The sequence below is a fragment of the Acipenser ruthenus genome, chromosome 6, assembly GCF_902713425.1.
Source record: "Acipenser ruthenus chromosome 6, fAciRut3.2 maternal haplotype, whole genome shotgun sequence".
Taxonomy (NCBI): domain Eukaryota; kingdom Metazoa; phylum Chordata; class Actinopteri; order Acipenseriformes; family Acipenseridae; genus Acipenser; species Acipenser ruthenus.
The window spans coordinates 79,402,283-79,417,449 of record NC_081194.1 but is presented as its reverse complement, the minus strand read 5'-3'; the positions used below and the strand labels follow the sequence as shown (position 1 = coordinate 79,417,449).

General features: G+C 42.0%; 1 protein-coding gene across 3 annotated transcripts in view; it reads left to right on the top strand.

The window, feature by feature from the left end:
* The window catches only part of LOC117410535 (5'-nucleotidase-like), a 40,599-nt gene extending 26,973 nt beyond the window's left edge, over positions 1-13,626 (top strand). For all 3 annotated transcript variants that reach the window (XM_059025862.1, XM_059025861.1, XM_059025860.1), the window contains one exon: positions 12,047-13,626. In XM_059025862.1, the coding sequence (XP_058881845.1) occupies positions 12,047-12,219 (173 nt within the window). In that variant the 3' untranslated portion in view covers positions 12,220-13,626. The remainder of the gene's footprint in view (positions 1-12,046) is intronic.
* The last annotated feature ends 1,541 nt before the right edge of the window (positions 13,627-15,167 follow it).

Sequence of the window (15,167 nt, the reverse complement as noted above, 5' to 3'; positions counted from 1 at the left end):
TGTGCAGTGATTGTGGTGCTCTGAGGTTTGAGCTGTGCAGTGATAGTGGTGCTCTGGGGTTTGTGCTGCACAGTGATAGTGGTGCTCTGGGGTTTGTGCTGTGCAGTGATTGTGGTGCTCTGGGGTTTGTGATGTGCAGTGATTGTGGTGCTCTGGGGTTTGTGCTGTGCAGTGATAGTGGTGCTCTGGGGTTTGTGCTGTTCAGTGATTGTGGTGCTCTGGGGTTTGTGCTGTGCTGTGCAGTGATTGTGGTGCTCTGGGGTTTGTGCTGTGTTGTGCAATGATAGTGGTGCTCTGGGGTTTGTTCTGTGCAGTGATAGTGGTGCTCTGGGGTTTGTGCTGTGCAGTGATAATGGTGCCCAGAGGTGTGTGTTGGCTCCGTGGCTGTAGCTCCCTGGCTCCTAATTTTCTGCAAAACAACAGTTTAGCAGTCTCGCAACTACGTGCTTTCTCCACAACTTTTACCCCATCCCGAAAGTATTTACTGGCTCAAAATTAATGAGGCACGGCGTAACATGCTATATTTAAATGCTTAAATGCGCTGCGCTGGTGCTCAAAATGGGCTACTGGTAGCAAAGATTAAAGACTAATCTTTTTCAGATTAAAGACTAATCGGAAAAATACTGCCTCCCCAATACTACCAGAAGTGACCTGTGCTGACTGAGTGTCTTGACTTTATATTATTATTATACGACAGATAAAACCAAAATATACATAATGAAAAGGATAACTTAATGAACCAAGTTTATTAAACTACTAATAAACAATTGCACATAAAGAAATAAATAGCCAGTATCGTGCTATAATTTCACCCTCAGGGAGATCAGAAAGGGTAATGCAGACCCTAAATACTCTCCCTTCTCAGTACTCTCCCTCTGCTCCTACATTGTTGAGGAAGATTAGGAGCCTGCACTCTCAATCGTAAGAAATACGTTATGACTGCTGCCATAATGCTCTTTCCGATCAGCTGCTTTCTGGCTTTCTTTGTGCTCAAATAAAACCAATTTGAAATCAAACTTACTTGTGGACCCTTTTAGAGCCAACGCAGCTGTTCTGCAGCTTCATAAATCTTATTTTAATATCACAGACTTCATTTACAAATAAGCCCCACGTACAATTTGCCCATGCATGTAATTAAGGCTTGACACGCCTTAAAGTGCATGGCTAGTGAGCGGCAGAGTGCATTTTGGAGGTGCTAACACGGCTTTAACTTGCCAAACATGTAATGATACATAGGGGTCAATTTTAAGGCCGCCGTGAACTCGGCGCTATGGCCTTAATGCTGTCGCAAACGCTTGAAACATGACCCTCAGCGTTTTGTATGTTGTCAATAAGGACAAGTGGATAGTACAAAGCAATACTAGCATGATACCTACCACAACTTATTTACTCATTTTAAGCATTCGTATTGCAACTAGGAGCTGAATCTAAGGAAAATAGGTTCAGCTCAGCAAAAGTTAAATAGGGAGCAAAAACCATATGCAAGAAGTCAAGTTGAACAGACTGCTTAGCTTAGCTTAGATGAGGTGAAGATGGAAATATTGCACAACTGCAGAATCCTTCTTGGCACAACAAAGTTGAAAGATAAAATGAAGCTGGAAAAAATGTATAATAGAAAGGTTCCCTGTTTACATTGCTTATTGAGTTATATAAACACTTCTCTACTTTGGCTCTTTCGTACCCTTTAAATAGCAGATACAGACACAAGAACTACAAGTTTAGCACTTTTATTATTTTCAACAAAAAGGTTTAAACAAAACACTGTAACTACACTTTTCTCAATCCTTAAACTATAAGCTGTTTACTGGTTCAAGAGAACCACATGGTACACAATTCAACACAGTGCCTTTTACATTTAAGAGAACCACATGGTACACAATTCAACACAGTGCCTTTTACATTTAAGAGAACCACATGGTACACAATTCAACACAGTGCCTTTTACATTTTCAAGAGAACCACACGGTACTCAATTCAACACAGTGCCTTTTACATTTTCAAGAGAACCACACGGTACTCAGTTCAGCACAGTGCCTTTTACATTTAAGAGAACCACACGGTACTCAGTTCAGCACAGTGCCTTTTACATTTTCAAGAGAACCACACGGTACTCAGTTCAACACAGTGCCTTTTACATTTAAGAGAACCACACGGTACACAATTCAACACAGTGCCTTTTACATTTAAGAGAACCACACGGTACACAATTCAACACAGTGCCTTTTACATTTAAGAGAACCACACGGTACACAATTCAACACAGTGCCTTTTACATTTTCAAGAGACCCACACGGTACTCAGTTCAACACAGTGCCTTTTACATTTAAGAGAACCACACGGTACTCAATTCAACACAGTGCCTTTTACATTTTCAAGAGAACCACACGGTACTCAGTTCAACACAGTGCCTTTTACATTTAAGAGAACCACACGGTACTCAATTCAACACAGTGCCTTTTACATTTTCAAGAGAACCACACGGTACTCAGTTCAACACAGTGCCTTTTACATTTAAGAGAACCACACGGTACACAATTCAACACAGTGCCTTTTACATTTTCAAGAGAACCACACGGTACTCAATTCAACACAGTGCCTTTTACATTTAAGAGAACCACACGGTACACAATTCAACACAGTGCCTTTTACATTTTCAAGAGAACCACACGGTACACAATTCAACACAGTGCCTTTTACATTTAAGAGAACCACACGGTACTCAGTTCAACACAGTGCCTTTTACATTTAAGAGAACCACATGGTACACAATTCAACACAGTGCCTTTTACATTTAAGAGAACCACACGGTACTCAGTTCAACACAGTGCCTTTTACATTTAAGAGAACCACACGGTACTCAGTTCAACACAGTGCCTTTTACATTTAAGAGAACCACACGGTACTCAGTTCAACACAGTGCCTTTTACATTTAAGAGAACCACATGGTACACAATTCAACACAGTGCCTTTTACATTTAAGAGAACCACACGGTACTCAATTCAACACAGTGCCTTTTACATTTTCAAGAGACCCACATAGTTTCACCCTCTCAGGTCTCTTCACCAGCCTTCACACAGACAGAACAACTATTTCTTTCCTGCTTATATACCTGCCTGCCTATCACAGGCAGATGTCCCTCATTAAATTAGAGCCAGGTGAAACTCATCCTGGCTCACTCTCATGGCATTCTGGGGGATGTAGTCTTATATCCAACCCCAAGACTACATATTTTTTTCTCTCTCCTTCCCCTACTCTGGCACAATACCTAGATATAAACATTGACAGTCTACTTGTTGTGCATTTCAAGTTTGAGACTACCAAAAGTTTAATAGTGATGAGCGATTATCATTATCATCAAGTTGATTCGATATTTAGAAATAATCCCAATGATGATTATCGATTATTCTAATAACATCATTCTTAGGGGGAAAAAAGTCACAAAGGTTCCTGATTAAATGTTTTTTTTGTTTGTTTTTTTTTATTTCTAATTCAAAACTATAACAAAACTACAATAACTTTTTTCAACAGCACTTTCAGACCTACAAACATACAGTATGCATTATATTGAAGTCTCTACTAAAGCAGCATAACCAATATATAAACAATACCACTACATAGAAACAATTTTAAAATTAAAGAAAAGCACACACAATCTGACAAAGAACTCTCATGCTCTCAACTGCCTGAAATCTTCTCTTAAGCTCTTTTGAATCCTTAAATCTCTAGGGTTGATAAATATCCACGATATTAAATTACGAAAATGTGTAAAGAAAATAAAAATAGTTTGTATTTATGAACTTGAAGTATTTAAACACTCGCTCACCATCTTTCTCTGACAAGTATTTATAACAAAGAGTTCTGATGTCCCAGAGTGAGAGCAGCTTCAGGGGCTGGGATGCGCTACGCTCCCGGTATGTTTTTGTTCGTGATGCTGTTTTGTATGCATTATGGGAGCTTTACAGGAGGGCGGGTCTTGAGGTTCTTGCTCTACAGATCCCAGAGTGAGAGCAGCTTCAGGGGCTGGGATGCGCTAAGCTCCCGGTATGTTTTTGTTCGTGACGCTGTTTTGTATGCATTATGAGAGCTTTACAGGAGGGCGGGTCTTGAGGTTCTTGCTCTACAGATCCCAGAGTGAGAGCAGCTTCAGGGGCTGGGATGCGCTAAGCTCCCGGTATGTTTTTGTTCGTGATGCTGTTTTGTATGCATTATGGGAGCTTTACAGGAGGGCGGGTCTTGAGGTTCTTGCTCTACAGATCCCAGAGTGAGAGCAGCTTCAGGAGCTGGGATGCGCTACGCTCCCGGTATGTTTTGGTTCGTGACGCTGTTTTGTATGCATTATGGGAGCTTTACAGGAGGGCGGGTCTCGAGGTTCTTGCTCTACAGATCCCAGAGTGAGAGCAGCTTCAGGGGCTGGGATGCGCTACGCTCCCGGTATGTTTTTGTTCGTGACGCTGTTTTGTATGCATTATGAGAGCTTTACAGGAGGGCGGGTCTTGAGGTTCTTGCTCTACAGATCCCAGAGTGAGAGCAGCTTCAGGGGCTGGGATGCGCTACGCTCCCGGTATGTTTTTGTTCGTGACGCTATTTTGTATGCATTATGAGAGCTTTACAGGAGGGCGGGTCTCGAGGTTTGTGGTGGAATTTTCTGCATACAACCGAGCAGGCACCGGTCCCGTACCGAGAGAACGATTGAGACAGAGACAAGTCGGAGCAACTCACATTTTATTAGTCTGCAGACTGGAGCATTCAACAAAGTAACACAGACTCTGCAAGCAACCGCAAAGAAAGCTCAAAATACACTAAGTCAAACAGTTCCTTATATAATCAGTTTTTGCACAGAGTTCATGACTTGTGGTAATTCTTATCTCCCTTAGTCAGCTCAAACCAACCTTGTGGTATTCTTGATACTGTTGTCTACCGACTTTTCTGATTGGTTGATTTTTCTAGTTGCTAGGGAGAGAGTGTCTGTCAGGTCTCACAAAGTTGATTCTTGCAATACAAGAATATTAGCTAAGTGACTGGGGAGAAAAGAGGAATTATCGCTGTCTCAAAATATTATCATTTGAGACAGTGTCCTATTCTCATGTCGCTGACTCATGCACTTCTCTGAAAACAGGGCTGCTGACCCTTGGCCACATTCCAGTGTGTTAGTTCAACATTGTAAATCTAATACTTTGTTAACATCAAACTTCATATAATATCATTATTCAGGTTATACAAATCACAGAGATCACCCAAACATATTAGATTAGAACTCTTCGTGCGATTATTCTATCATTCTTCTATCACATTCCCTCCTTTTGTAAATATTATTACAACTATTGTTAGATAGAATAATTATACAACATCGTCAGCCATATCACTGAAAGGGTTATTATCTTCATTGCACAGGTTCTCAGTAGTAAGCAGTGGCATAGTTAGATGGTGTCCAATGCTTTGGTGCACAGTTTCTTGATGCATATTACAAACAACATTGGCTAGCCCTGTAAGTGATCTCTTGTTTCTTTAAACACATATTTCAAATAACAGACAATAACATAGCAATAAGCAATACCAATAATGAAATAAGCGAGGACGCATGTCCCACCACATTCCACTAGTCAGCCCAGTCCACCCCAGCACTTTCTCCAGCTAATCCACATAGGATACCCCACCCGCATAATTAGGCATCTGCTAATATCAGTTGACCAGCGTTGCCCGCCAGCGACGCCTGCACTCTACTAACCCTTGAGTGAACGTCCATAAGCTGCCTTAATGTGTGCCAATGCCATCAGCATACCGGTATGATTAATTGTCTTCATCCATTCTTCAGCATCTTCAATAATGCCTGTGATGTTAATAAGTGGGGTGGGGTGCATGCTCAGGTGTCCCACAGTCACAACACCCTGTGGGTGAAAACACACAGCCGGCGACATGAGGCATACCTGGCCGCTACTTCCCACCCCCATGCTTGAAGTGATTACACACCATGTTCCATTCCTCATCTGAGTGCATCTTTCGTACCCTAGCTTTGGGTGTACCATTGCTTCCATCATTTACATTGACAGGTTAAGGCTGCCAGCATGGTCACACAGAACAGCATCACCAAATTCAATACACTCAGTGGCCTTGAAGTGCAGGGTGGCATTTTGGGCACACTGACCAACCCATGTCTATTTGTGGGACAATAACCCATGTTCCAATTACTATCCCTAGGCTACTGACATTTATCCCGGTACTGTGGTGGACCCGACCGGTGGCATGTGGCACTATTAAAATAAAACAAATATCTCTGTCACAGCGTTCAGTACATATCACCATATTATCCTGAAACTCTGGATATGCTGGGTATCCGGTCTTAGCTATTCCACGTAACATCTGTTCTCTCCAAGCTGTCAAATTTACATCTTCAATTATTGCGTCAACCGTCTTTCACCAGTCATTTGTTCAGCCATGGCCAATCTCTGAATGGCATCGCCTGTTTCAGAAACTGGCCATGGTTTTCATTGTCCTGCTGTATATTATATATGGAATTGAGGCCTGAATTCACAGCCCCGAACCACCCAGCAATGTCGTCAATCAGACCCCTCCTTTGACGGCCACCTGTGTTACGTTGGTAAGTATCCAATTCACGATTAAAGGTTTTATTCAATATTTTAGTTAATAGTCTAAACTCACCACACCTTTTGGTGTATTTTCGTTTGATATCTTCAATGTTTATTCTTACCAACGTTTACAACCAGGTTACTCCCATCACAAATGGTTTTGCCTCTCCCACAGCTAGCAACCTGTCTGGGGGAAGAGGGCGTTAACGGGGGACATTGAGTGGAGTGGAACTGTGGCTTCATACCTCCCATACACCATGTATTTTCACAAGTACCATCACACACACTGTGTGCACATTAACACATGTCCAATTGCTTGTTGCATTGGTTTGTTCCTGTTGTCACTGTTTGGTATAGGTTTTTTTTTTTTCGTCCAGAGACAGTCCACCTCCAATGACGCGTTACTGCTTACAGTTCAGTTGCATATTGACTCATACTGGACCCCTCCCACTGTTATATCACAAGTAGGACAAGTAGGACATTGTTCAAACTGTGCTGGAGTCATTGCATTATTCTGGCTTATCAAACGCACAGGTTGCCACGTTCCCTCTATGTCACTCTCGAAGGGAAGTGGTCTTTGTTTCCATCCATTACCCTGTCGTTGTCTAAGGATTCACGTGCAGTTCTTCCAGGGGGCCCCCAAAGCTTGTCTCTCTGTACACGTCTCGTTCCACGCCCAGAGGTGCAGAATCCTCTCCGACTCTGGAATGACATAATACCTGGAACACAAATCATGTTACTGTCCGTTGCTGCTCCCGCTGTCTGTGGAAAGAGATATACCATTAGTTTCAGGATATTCAGTGTCAGCAAATTCAAACTGAGATGTATCCACGCGATGGTACCATTTGGTCTGTGTCCAATGTACTCACTTAACCCCATGTAGGAGCTTCACTGCTACACTAGTTTGTGTCACCATCAGCACTATGTATTAACCAAACTATTGACATCTCTTTTCCCTCCTTGTGTCTATTTTGTGTGTCTATAATAGACTGCTGTTTCTTGCCCGGATCCTTAATAGACCCGTCGGCACTCAACCTGTTTTTTCGTCCGTCCTTTTTTTTTTTATCAATGCATTCCGTTTCTATCTGTGCAAGTATAACAAAATATATCTACTGACACAGCTGCTGTTTTGTGGTTAACAGGAAACCGCACTGCTTCCTTAGCTGGCTTGTTCACTTTTTCGTTGCCTAAAGACAAAAAATCTGTTCCTTGACTGTGTGCTTTCACTTTAGCTGACTGTGTGGATTGTCCAGTTCTTTTACTTGGTCCTATAACGAAACAATCACCGCGCCTATGCCCGAGATTACCACAATTGTCACATTTAGGCTTCTGCCCCTGTTTGCAATCTGACCTTTTATGTCCCACCTTACCACAGCTCTGACATGCTCCATCAAATCGTACAGCACTTATTTTCATTTTTATATTCCTTTTGTCTGTTTACAACTGCTACTGCCCAATTCATTACTCTTTCGTATGCGTTCCCTGGGTTTAGTTTACCCCCAGCTCAATTGCCTTCTGCAAATGTGGACCCAGTCCACTAATTAATACCTGTACAAACACTTGATCTGACTCATTTGGTCAACACTTCCTTCCTGTTGCTCTACCTTAGTCAGATAATCTTTAGTTGCATTTTTGCATTTAACCTTTGGCAGGCATGCTCCTAATGACTGCTTTTCTAACACCGTTAATGCATAAACCGTCATTTCCTTTTCCCCATTGTGCTTCTCACGCACTCTTACTAATGTTGCAACTTTATTTTATTTTTTCTACAGGATAATTTCAATCGGTTCCTGCTGCAATAAACCACTGTCTTGTTTATGTGACGCCCATGCATCTGGGTAAACTGCACAGACTGTTCCCCATTTATTCTTCTCTAACAGTTTCCAAATTATTTATACTTAATATGTCGCTCAGAGGAAAACTCGGCTTCTCACACTACAGGTCGTTTTAGCTAAGGGACCCTAGTCTCTACAATCGCACTTTTTCCCTCTGAGCCATACCCCTTCTTTTTACATCCACACACACACACACAACCAGAGCCGGGTCACTCAATCACATCTCACAAGAAATTCCAGTTACACAACAATGCCACAATCGGCAAAACACTAGACCTTACATGCCCGTCTACCAGGACTTAATTTACCCTCTGTCAAGTCTCAAGTCCTGGTCCAGCAAACACCCATGAGTGCTTTAAATGCTTAGTCGAAGTGCAAACTCAACTGTTAGCGACTGGATCCACTAAATATTGGGGATGGTAATTAAAACATACTCATCCTCCTTGGACAGTCAGTAACAGACAAGTCAGCGCGACAATTAATTGCAAATTGGTTATTATGTTAAATCTGTAGTGGGGTCTTTTGGAAGGACTCAACGTGACAGCCCGTAGCGCCAATCTTATAAACTTTTAATACGCAGCGCGAAGGAAGTCAGCAAGTGCATTCAGAATACAATTCTGACATTCGCACTCAATATAAACCACATGTGCACATAAACAAACAGAAAGGAACAAACACAAAAGATGGACTATTAGTTCAGTAGCTTTTTTTAGGAACAAGTTATTACTTCAATTCACTTCATGAACGATAATCATTGCTGGGATTTCAATAACCATTTACCTTACACAGAACTCCCAGTCCGTTTCTATAATGAGCTACGTTACTTGCACTTAATGTTCCTCTCAAGGAGAAACTTGTCCTGGCATTTTACGTAGCACCAGATCCTCCAAACTCAATATAAATCGCCCATTTATTGTAATATTTTCCTTTAAAACAAGAATCTACCGTTCATTCTAGTCCACTTAATACGAAAACTTTTCAGACAAACACGCGAAACACTCAAGATCTCATCATCATCCCGAGCACTCCACAATAAGACGTCTATTTAATTTTGGTTCCCTACCCTGTACTAGTACAAGCCACTGTGGCTTTCTTCGTTAGATCACAACCTGCGCATCCCGTGCAGTGCTATGACAGTTCTCTCATAATCTGCCTCACCGTCGTGGGGGTTAGTGATCACAGCCTCACAGTGCTCTGACTACTTGGTCTCCTGTGTAGTGCCAGCAACAGCTTCTGTAAACTGCTCTGCTCACAGGGTCAGCCTTGTAGTTCTCTGGGGTCTGCCCTGACCACTCGGTCTCCTGTGTATCGCACAGGGTCAGCCTTGTAGTTCTCTGGGGGCCTGCCCTGACCACTTGGTCTCCCGTGTATCACACGGGGTCAGCCTTGTAGTTCTCTGGGGTATTTCCTAATCAAATCGCTGGTCCAGATTGTCTCTACTCACCGCCTCAGCAGGGCTGTTTTGTTCGGGATCCTTTATCCGCCTCACTGACGCCCCCAGCCAGATTCGGAGCGGACTCCGCCAACCCTCTTAGTTGCGGGCGTCCTGACCCAAGTTTAAGGATTAGGTCTCACCGGTGATTTACTCCGTTTCCCGGGACGATCAGCGGACGGAGTTTAGGATCCCATCCTCGTCGCCATATATGTGGTGGAATTTTCTGCATACAACCGAGCAGGCACCGGTCCCGTACCGAGAGAACGATTGAGACAGAGACAAGTCGGAGCAACTCACATTTTATTAGTCTGCAGACTGGAGCATTCAACAAAGTAACACAGACTCTGCAAGCAACCGCAAAGAAAGCTCAAAATACACTAAGTCAAACAGTTCCTTATATAATCAGTTTTTGCACAGAGTTCATGACTTGTGGTAATTCTTATCTCCCTTAGTCAGCTCAAACCAACCTTGTGGTATTCTTGATACTGTTGTCTACCGACTTTTCTGATTGGTTGATTTTTCTAGTTGCTAGGGAGAGAGTGTCTGTCAGGTCTCACAAAGTTGATTCTCGCAATACAAGAATATTAGCTAAGTGACTGGGGAGAAAAGAGGAATTATCGCTGTCTCAAAATATTATCATTTGAGACAGTGTCCTATTCTCATGTCGCTGACTCATGCACTTCTCTGAAAACAGGGCTGCTGACCCTTGGCCACATTCCAGTGTGTTAGTTCAACATTGTAAATCTAATACTTTGTTAACATCAAACTTCATATAATATCATTATTCAGGTTATACAAATCACAGAGATCACCCAAACATATTAGATTAGAACTCTTCGTGCGATTATTCTATCATTCTTCTATCACAGGTTCTTGCTCTACAGATCCCAGAGTGAGAGCAGCTTCAGGGGCTGGGATGCTCTACGCTCCCGGTATGTTTTTGTTCGTGATGCTGTTTTGAATGCATTATGAGAGCTTTACAGGAGGGCGGTCTTGAGGTTCTTGCTCTACAGATCCCAGAGTGAGAGCAGCTTCAGGGGCTGGGATGCGCTACCCTCCCGGTATGTTTTTGTTCGTGATGCTGTTTTGTATGCATTATGAGAGCTTTACAGGAGGGCGGGTCTTGAGGTTCTTGCTCTACAGATCCCAGAGTGAGAGCAGCTTCAGGGGCTGGGATGCGCTACGCTCCCGGTATGTTTTTGTTCGTGATGCTGTTTTGTATGCATTATGGGAGCTTTACAGGAGGGCGGGTCTTGAGGTTCTTGCTCTACAGATCCCAGAGTGAGAGCAGCTTCAGGGGCTGCCTGATGTGAACCGCTGGAATCCAAAGTGGCTGGGATGCGGAAGAAACTTATGATGAGTGACCATAACGAAGACTTGAAGTTTTATAGTATAATAATCGATCGAAATTGTGCAGTTTATTAATCGTTCGAAGTCGGTTTCGGGGCTTAATTTAATAATCGGAAATTAACTGTATTATCAGTAGCCCTATTGACGTGGTTCCTCCTGCTCTGAGTCTCGTGGGGGCCAGTCAATGACCCTTAGAGTCCAATATAAGTGCAGCAGTATTGAGAACTTTGTTAATTTTGTAATTTTCAGGCTAACTTGCACAGTAACTTGCATGTGACCTTGTGGCAGGATGGCTAGAGTGCGTGCATGTGGGTGGTGACGTCAGGTTATTTATTTCTTGACGTCAGGTTCAGGAAGCAGTATAAACAGCACTGATACAGGGCTAAAATGGCTGCAGACGTATCTTTATTAAATAACAAATGAACAGTTTAAACAAAAACACAATAATAAACAAAAGGGCACACGGAACAAAACTATAATCAAGTATATTACTATAGCAATTGATTTCTGTTTCACAGACTCATGTCTTGGCTCTCCTCTGACACTCTCTCCATGAGCCCGGAGTGAGCCTTAATTACCCATTAATCAAATAATTGGCTAAGGCTCCAGGCACATTTCCTACGAGATTTTATCGGGATGGGGATTTAACCACATCCATGTCAGCTACATTTTATGAGACCGGCTACAATCTACAATCACTGACACTTTCCAGAAGCATGTGGAGTCTGTAACTTTTCAAGCCATGTCAAACAGTGGCCCAACCCAGCATGAGGTACAGGTCCTAGCCAGGCAGTGTAGCTGAGAAAGCCCTTACGTGTGTTTTTTCTTACTTTTCTTTCAGGTGATCAAGACATATCTGTTGTCTCGGATTACATTTCTGCAATGAAGAAGGTTTATCCAGCAGTGGAAGGACGGATTCTATTTTCAGGTTCTGTCCCCACAGGGCTGCTCTCCAAAGAACACTTGAAGATGGTGCTGCTATCACTGGCCTTTTTCTTGGCTTCCATAGTGTAGAGGAGCAGCTCCCATGCATGCCTTCTATGCACTCCAGTTTATTATAGTTCACTTTTCACGTCTGCCAGTCACCAGTTCACACTTTAAACCCACAAAACTTTGGACATGTTTAAAGTATATTTCAGTATATTGTAAGAGAGGACTAAAATCGACCCCCGAGATAGATAGATAGATAGATAGATAGATAGATATTACTGCACTGATTCTCTTCATTACATTACAGTCATACATATAAGTGCAGGTCCCCAACGGCAGTTCAGATACAATATAATATATTATACTGCAAGGGACCTGTATAGAGGTGTATACTTTACACAATTATAAAATAGTAACTGTACTATCTGAAATATTGGATGAATGTAGTTATATTAGGTGAGGAACTCTTCTTCTGGCATTGTGGTCATGTCTATAGAAAGTGTTTTTGTGCACAACACACTGCAATAATGGAATACGAAAAGACTTTAAAGCACAATAGGACAGCTTTGGTGTTCATGTTTTGGGGACACCTTGAGATTTAAACATAAAAATAGTCTTGTCACATTCAAAATTGATTATTTTCCCTAGAGTTGTTAGACAACAAATATTCCTAAATATTTAAATGCATCCTTGAAAAACAGTAAATAGAATATTTGGTTTTTTTTTATGTCCACCTTTTACAGACATTCTATTTTCACCATCAGTGAATTATTAAACAAAATAAAAACAGAAATAAATGTAAAAATAACACCACACGTGAAATGTGCCTTTCGTGTATTGGACAGAATGGTCATCTGGTGTCTTTTTCACAGAGGCATTTTAAAGAAATCCTCCAGCTCTATGCAGTGTATTCAATCATTTACCGGCTGCCAGGTTCCTAAATGCAGGTACAGCTTTACTCATCGCTACTCTAAACTCATGCAAAGGTATGTGTGAGGACCCACATCACAAGAGAGTGGCTATACCACTAGAAATAGTAAGAGGCACGGACACACATTTGGATGAGCATTACAAACGTACTGTATAGAGGTATAGACAGTGCTGGAGAAAATAAAGGAACAAGGACTTGTGCAAATTAAGTACTTTTGATTGTAATATTACTTAATAATATTATTTGCCATTTCCCCACACCTCTCTAGTGACCAGTATAAAAGAGAACGAAGCAAGCAAAGTGACCTGTTCCCAGAACAAACCAAAAGAATGTAAATACCAGTGTGGGTGCCAACATAATAAATCTGCGTCTTTGTGGGATATACTTTGAGGAAGTTCAGAATGTGCCTTATGCTTTGCTTACTGTACACAATGTAACATGTTTATTGTAGCTATGTAGTTTTTGGGGTTTTTTTTAAAGAAAAAGGTAATCTTTGTATGAAATCATGTCCATTTTGTTTAAAAAAATAAAATAAAAATTACATTTTTTTTTTAATGTTATTTGTTGGTAATCTCTGCATTGATGCTGCGGCATCTGAGTTCAACTTGAAAGGTCTGAGGACGGAAAGGCAGGACATATTTAGCTCTCCTCCCCCAAGATGGAAACCCAGGCCAGGCTGGCACTAGGGACAAGGACAAAGTGCTTCCCACCACCAATGCATAGAGGAGATACCCCTTGACTGAGTCTAATATTTCTAAGGGGAAACCTCTAGGGATCGCAAGGTTGGGGCTGCCCTTTAGTCAAATTACATTATAAAAGAAAAGTTAACAGAGAAGCAGAACATGGTGGTACAGAGATGGTGGGGTATACAGAGATGGTGGGGTAGACATCGCTGCTCTGGCAAGAATTGGAAAGTTGACAAGGGCACTGGGACGGACTCCTGCTGTCAGGCTTGGACAGCAAAGCCATGGCTGACACAGGCCACTGTGGCTTCCCCAGCAGAAAGGATGCGGGGAGAAAGGGTCAGGGTCAAGAGGCTGCCCAAAATAACTGGTGGACGTTACCACTAAATTGGGGAGGCATGAGTAAAATAAGTGGACGGAGGGGCAATGGGAGAGAAAACGTGGAACCAAGGCCTTCCACCCGAATATAATGCAGCACTTGGATTGACTACAGTCTGATTTATAATGCTGCTTTTTTTTAGTTTTGGAGTAACCAAGTTCTGTGTAAACTTCAAATTATGGATGAGGCAAATTAATCACAACAGAAAAGTATGCATGCATTCTCAATTCATACACATTCATAAAGTCTTAAGTTGTTCATTCTACATTAATCATGTTTATTAAACAAACTTGGGGAGCATCAAGGTTTACAAATTCTCTGTCTAGGCTTTCTGTCAGCAGCTTTGTCAGCTTTGACACACAGTGCAACCAAGTCATTTCTTGCTAGTTCTTTATTATTATTATTATTATTATTTATTTCTTAGCAGACGCCCTTATCCAGGGTGACTTACAATCGTAAGCAAATACATTTCAAGTAATACAATAAGAGCAAGAAATACAATAACTTTTGTTCAAGCAAAGCACAAGTGTGACAAAACACAATTCAATAATACAGCAGATAATAGTGATAGTTACATCAGGATATGATTAAATAGTGATAGTTACATCAGGATATGATTAAATACAGAATACTATTGGTTAAACACTTGGCAGATTACAGTATTCTGAAGTACAGGATTAAATGCAGTAAAATAGGGGGTAGATAAGAGCAAAATAAAGCACATTTAAATGAAGGGTGATAGTGTCCCAGGATAAAAAACAGAGGAGTTCTACAAGTGCTGTTTGAAGAGGTGAGTCTTAAGGAGGCGCCGGAATGTGGTCAGGGACTGGGCAGTCCTGACAGCTGTAGGAAGGTCATTCCACCACTGCGGAGCAAGGGTGGAGAAGGAGCGGGCTCTGGAGGCAGGGGAGCATAGCGGAGGTAGAGCCATTCTTCTAGTGCAGGCGGAGCGGAGAGGTCGAGTGGGGGTGTAGGGAGAGATGAGTGTCTGGAGGTAGCTGGGTGCAGTCTGGTCAAGGCATCTGTAGGCTAGTACAAG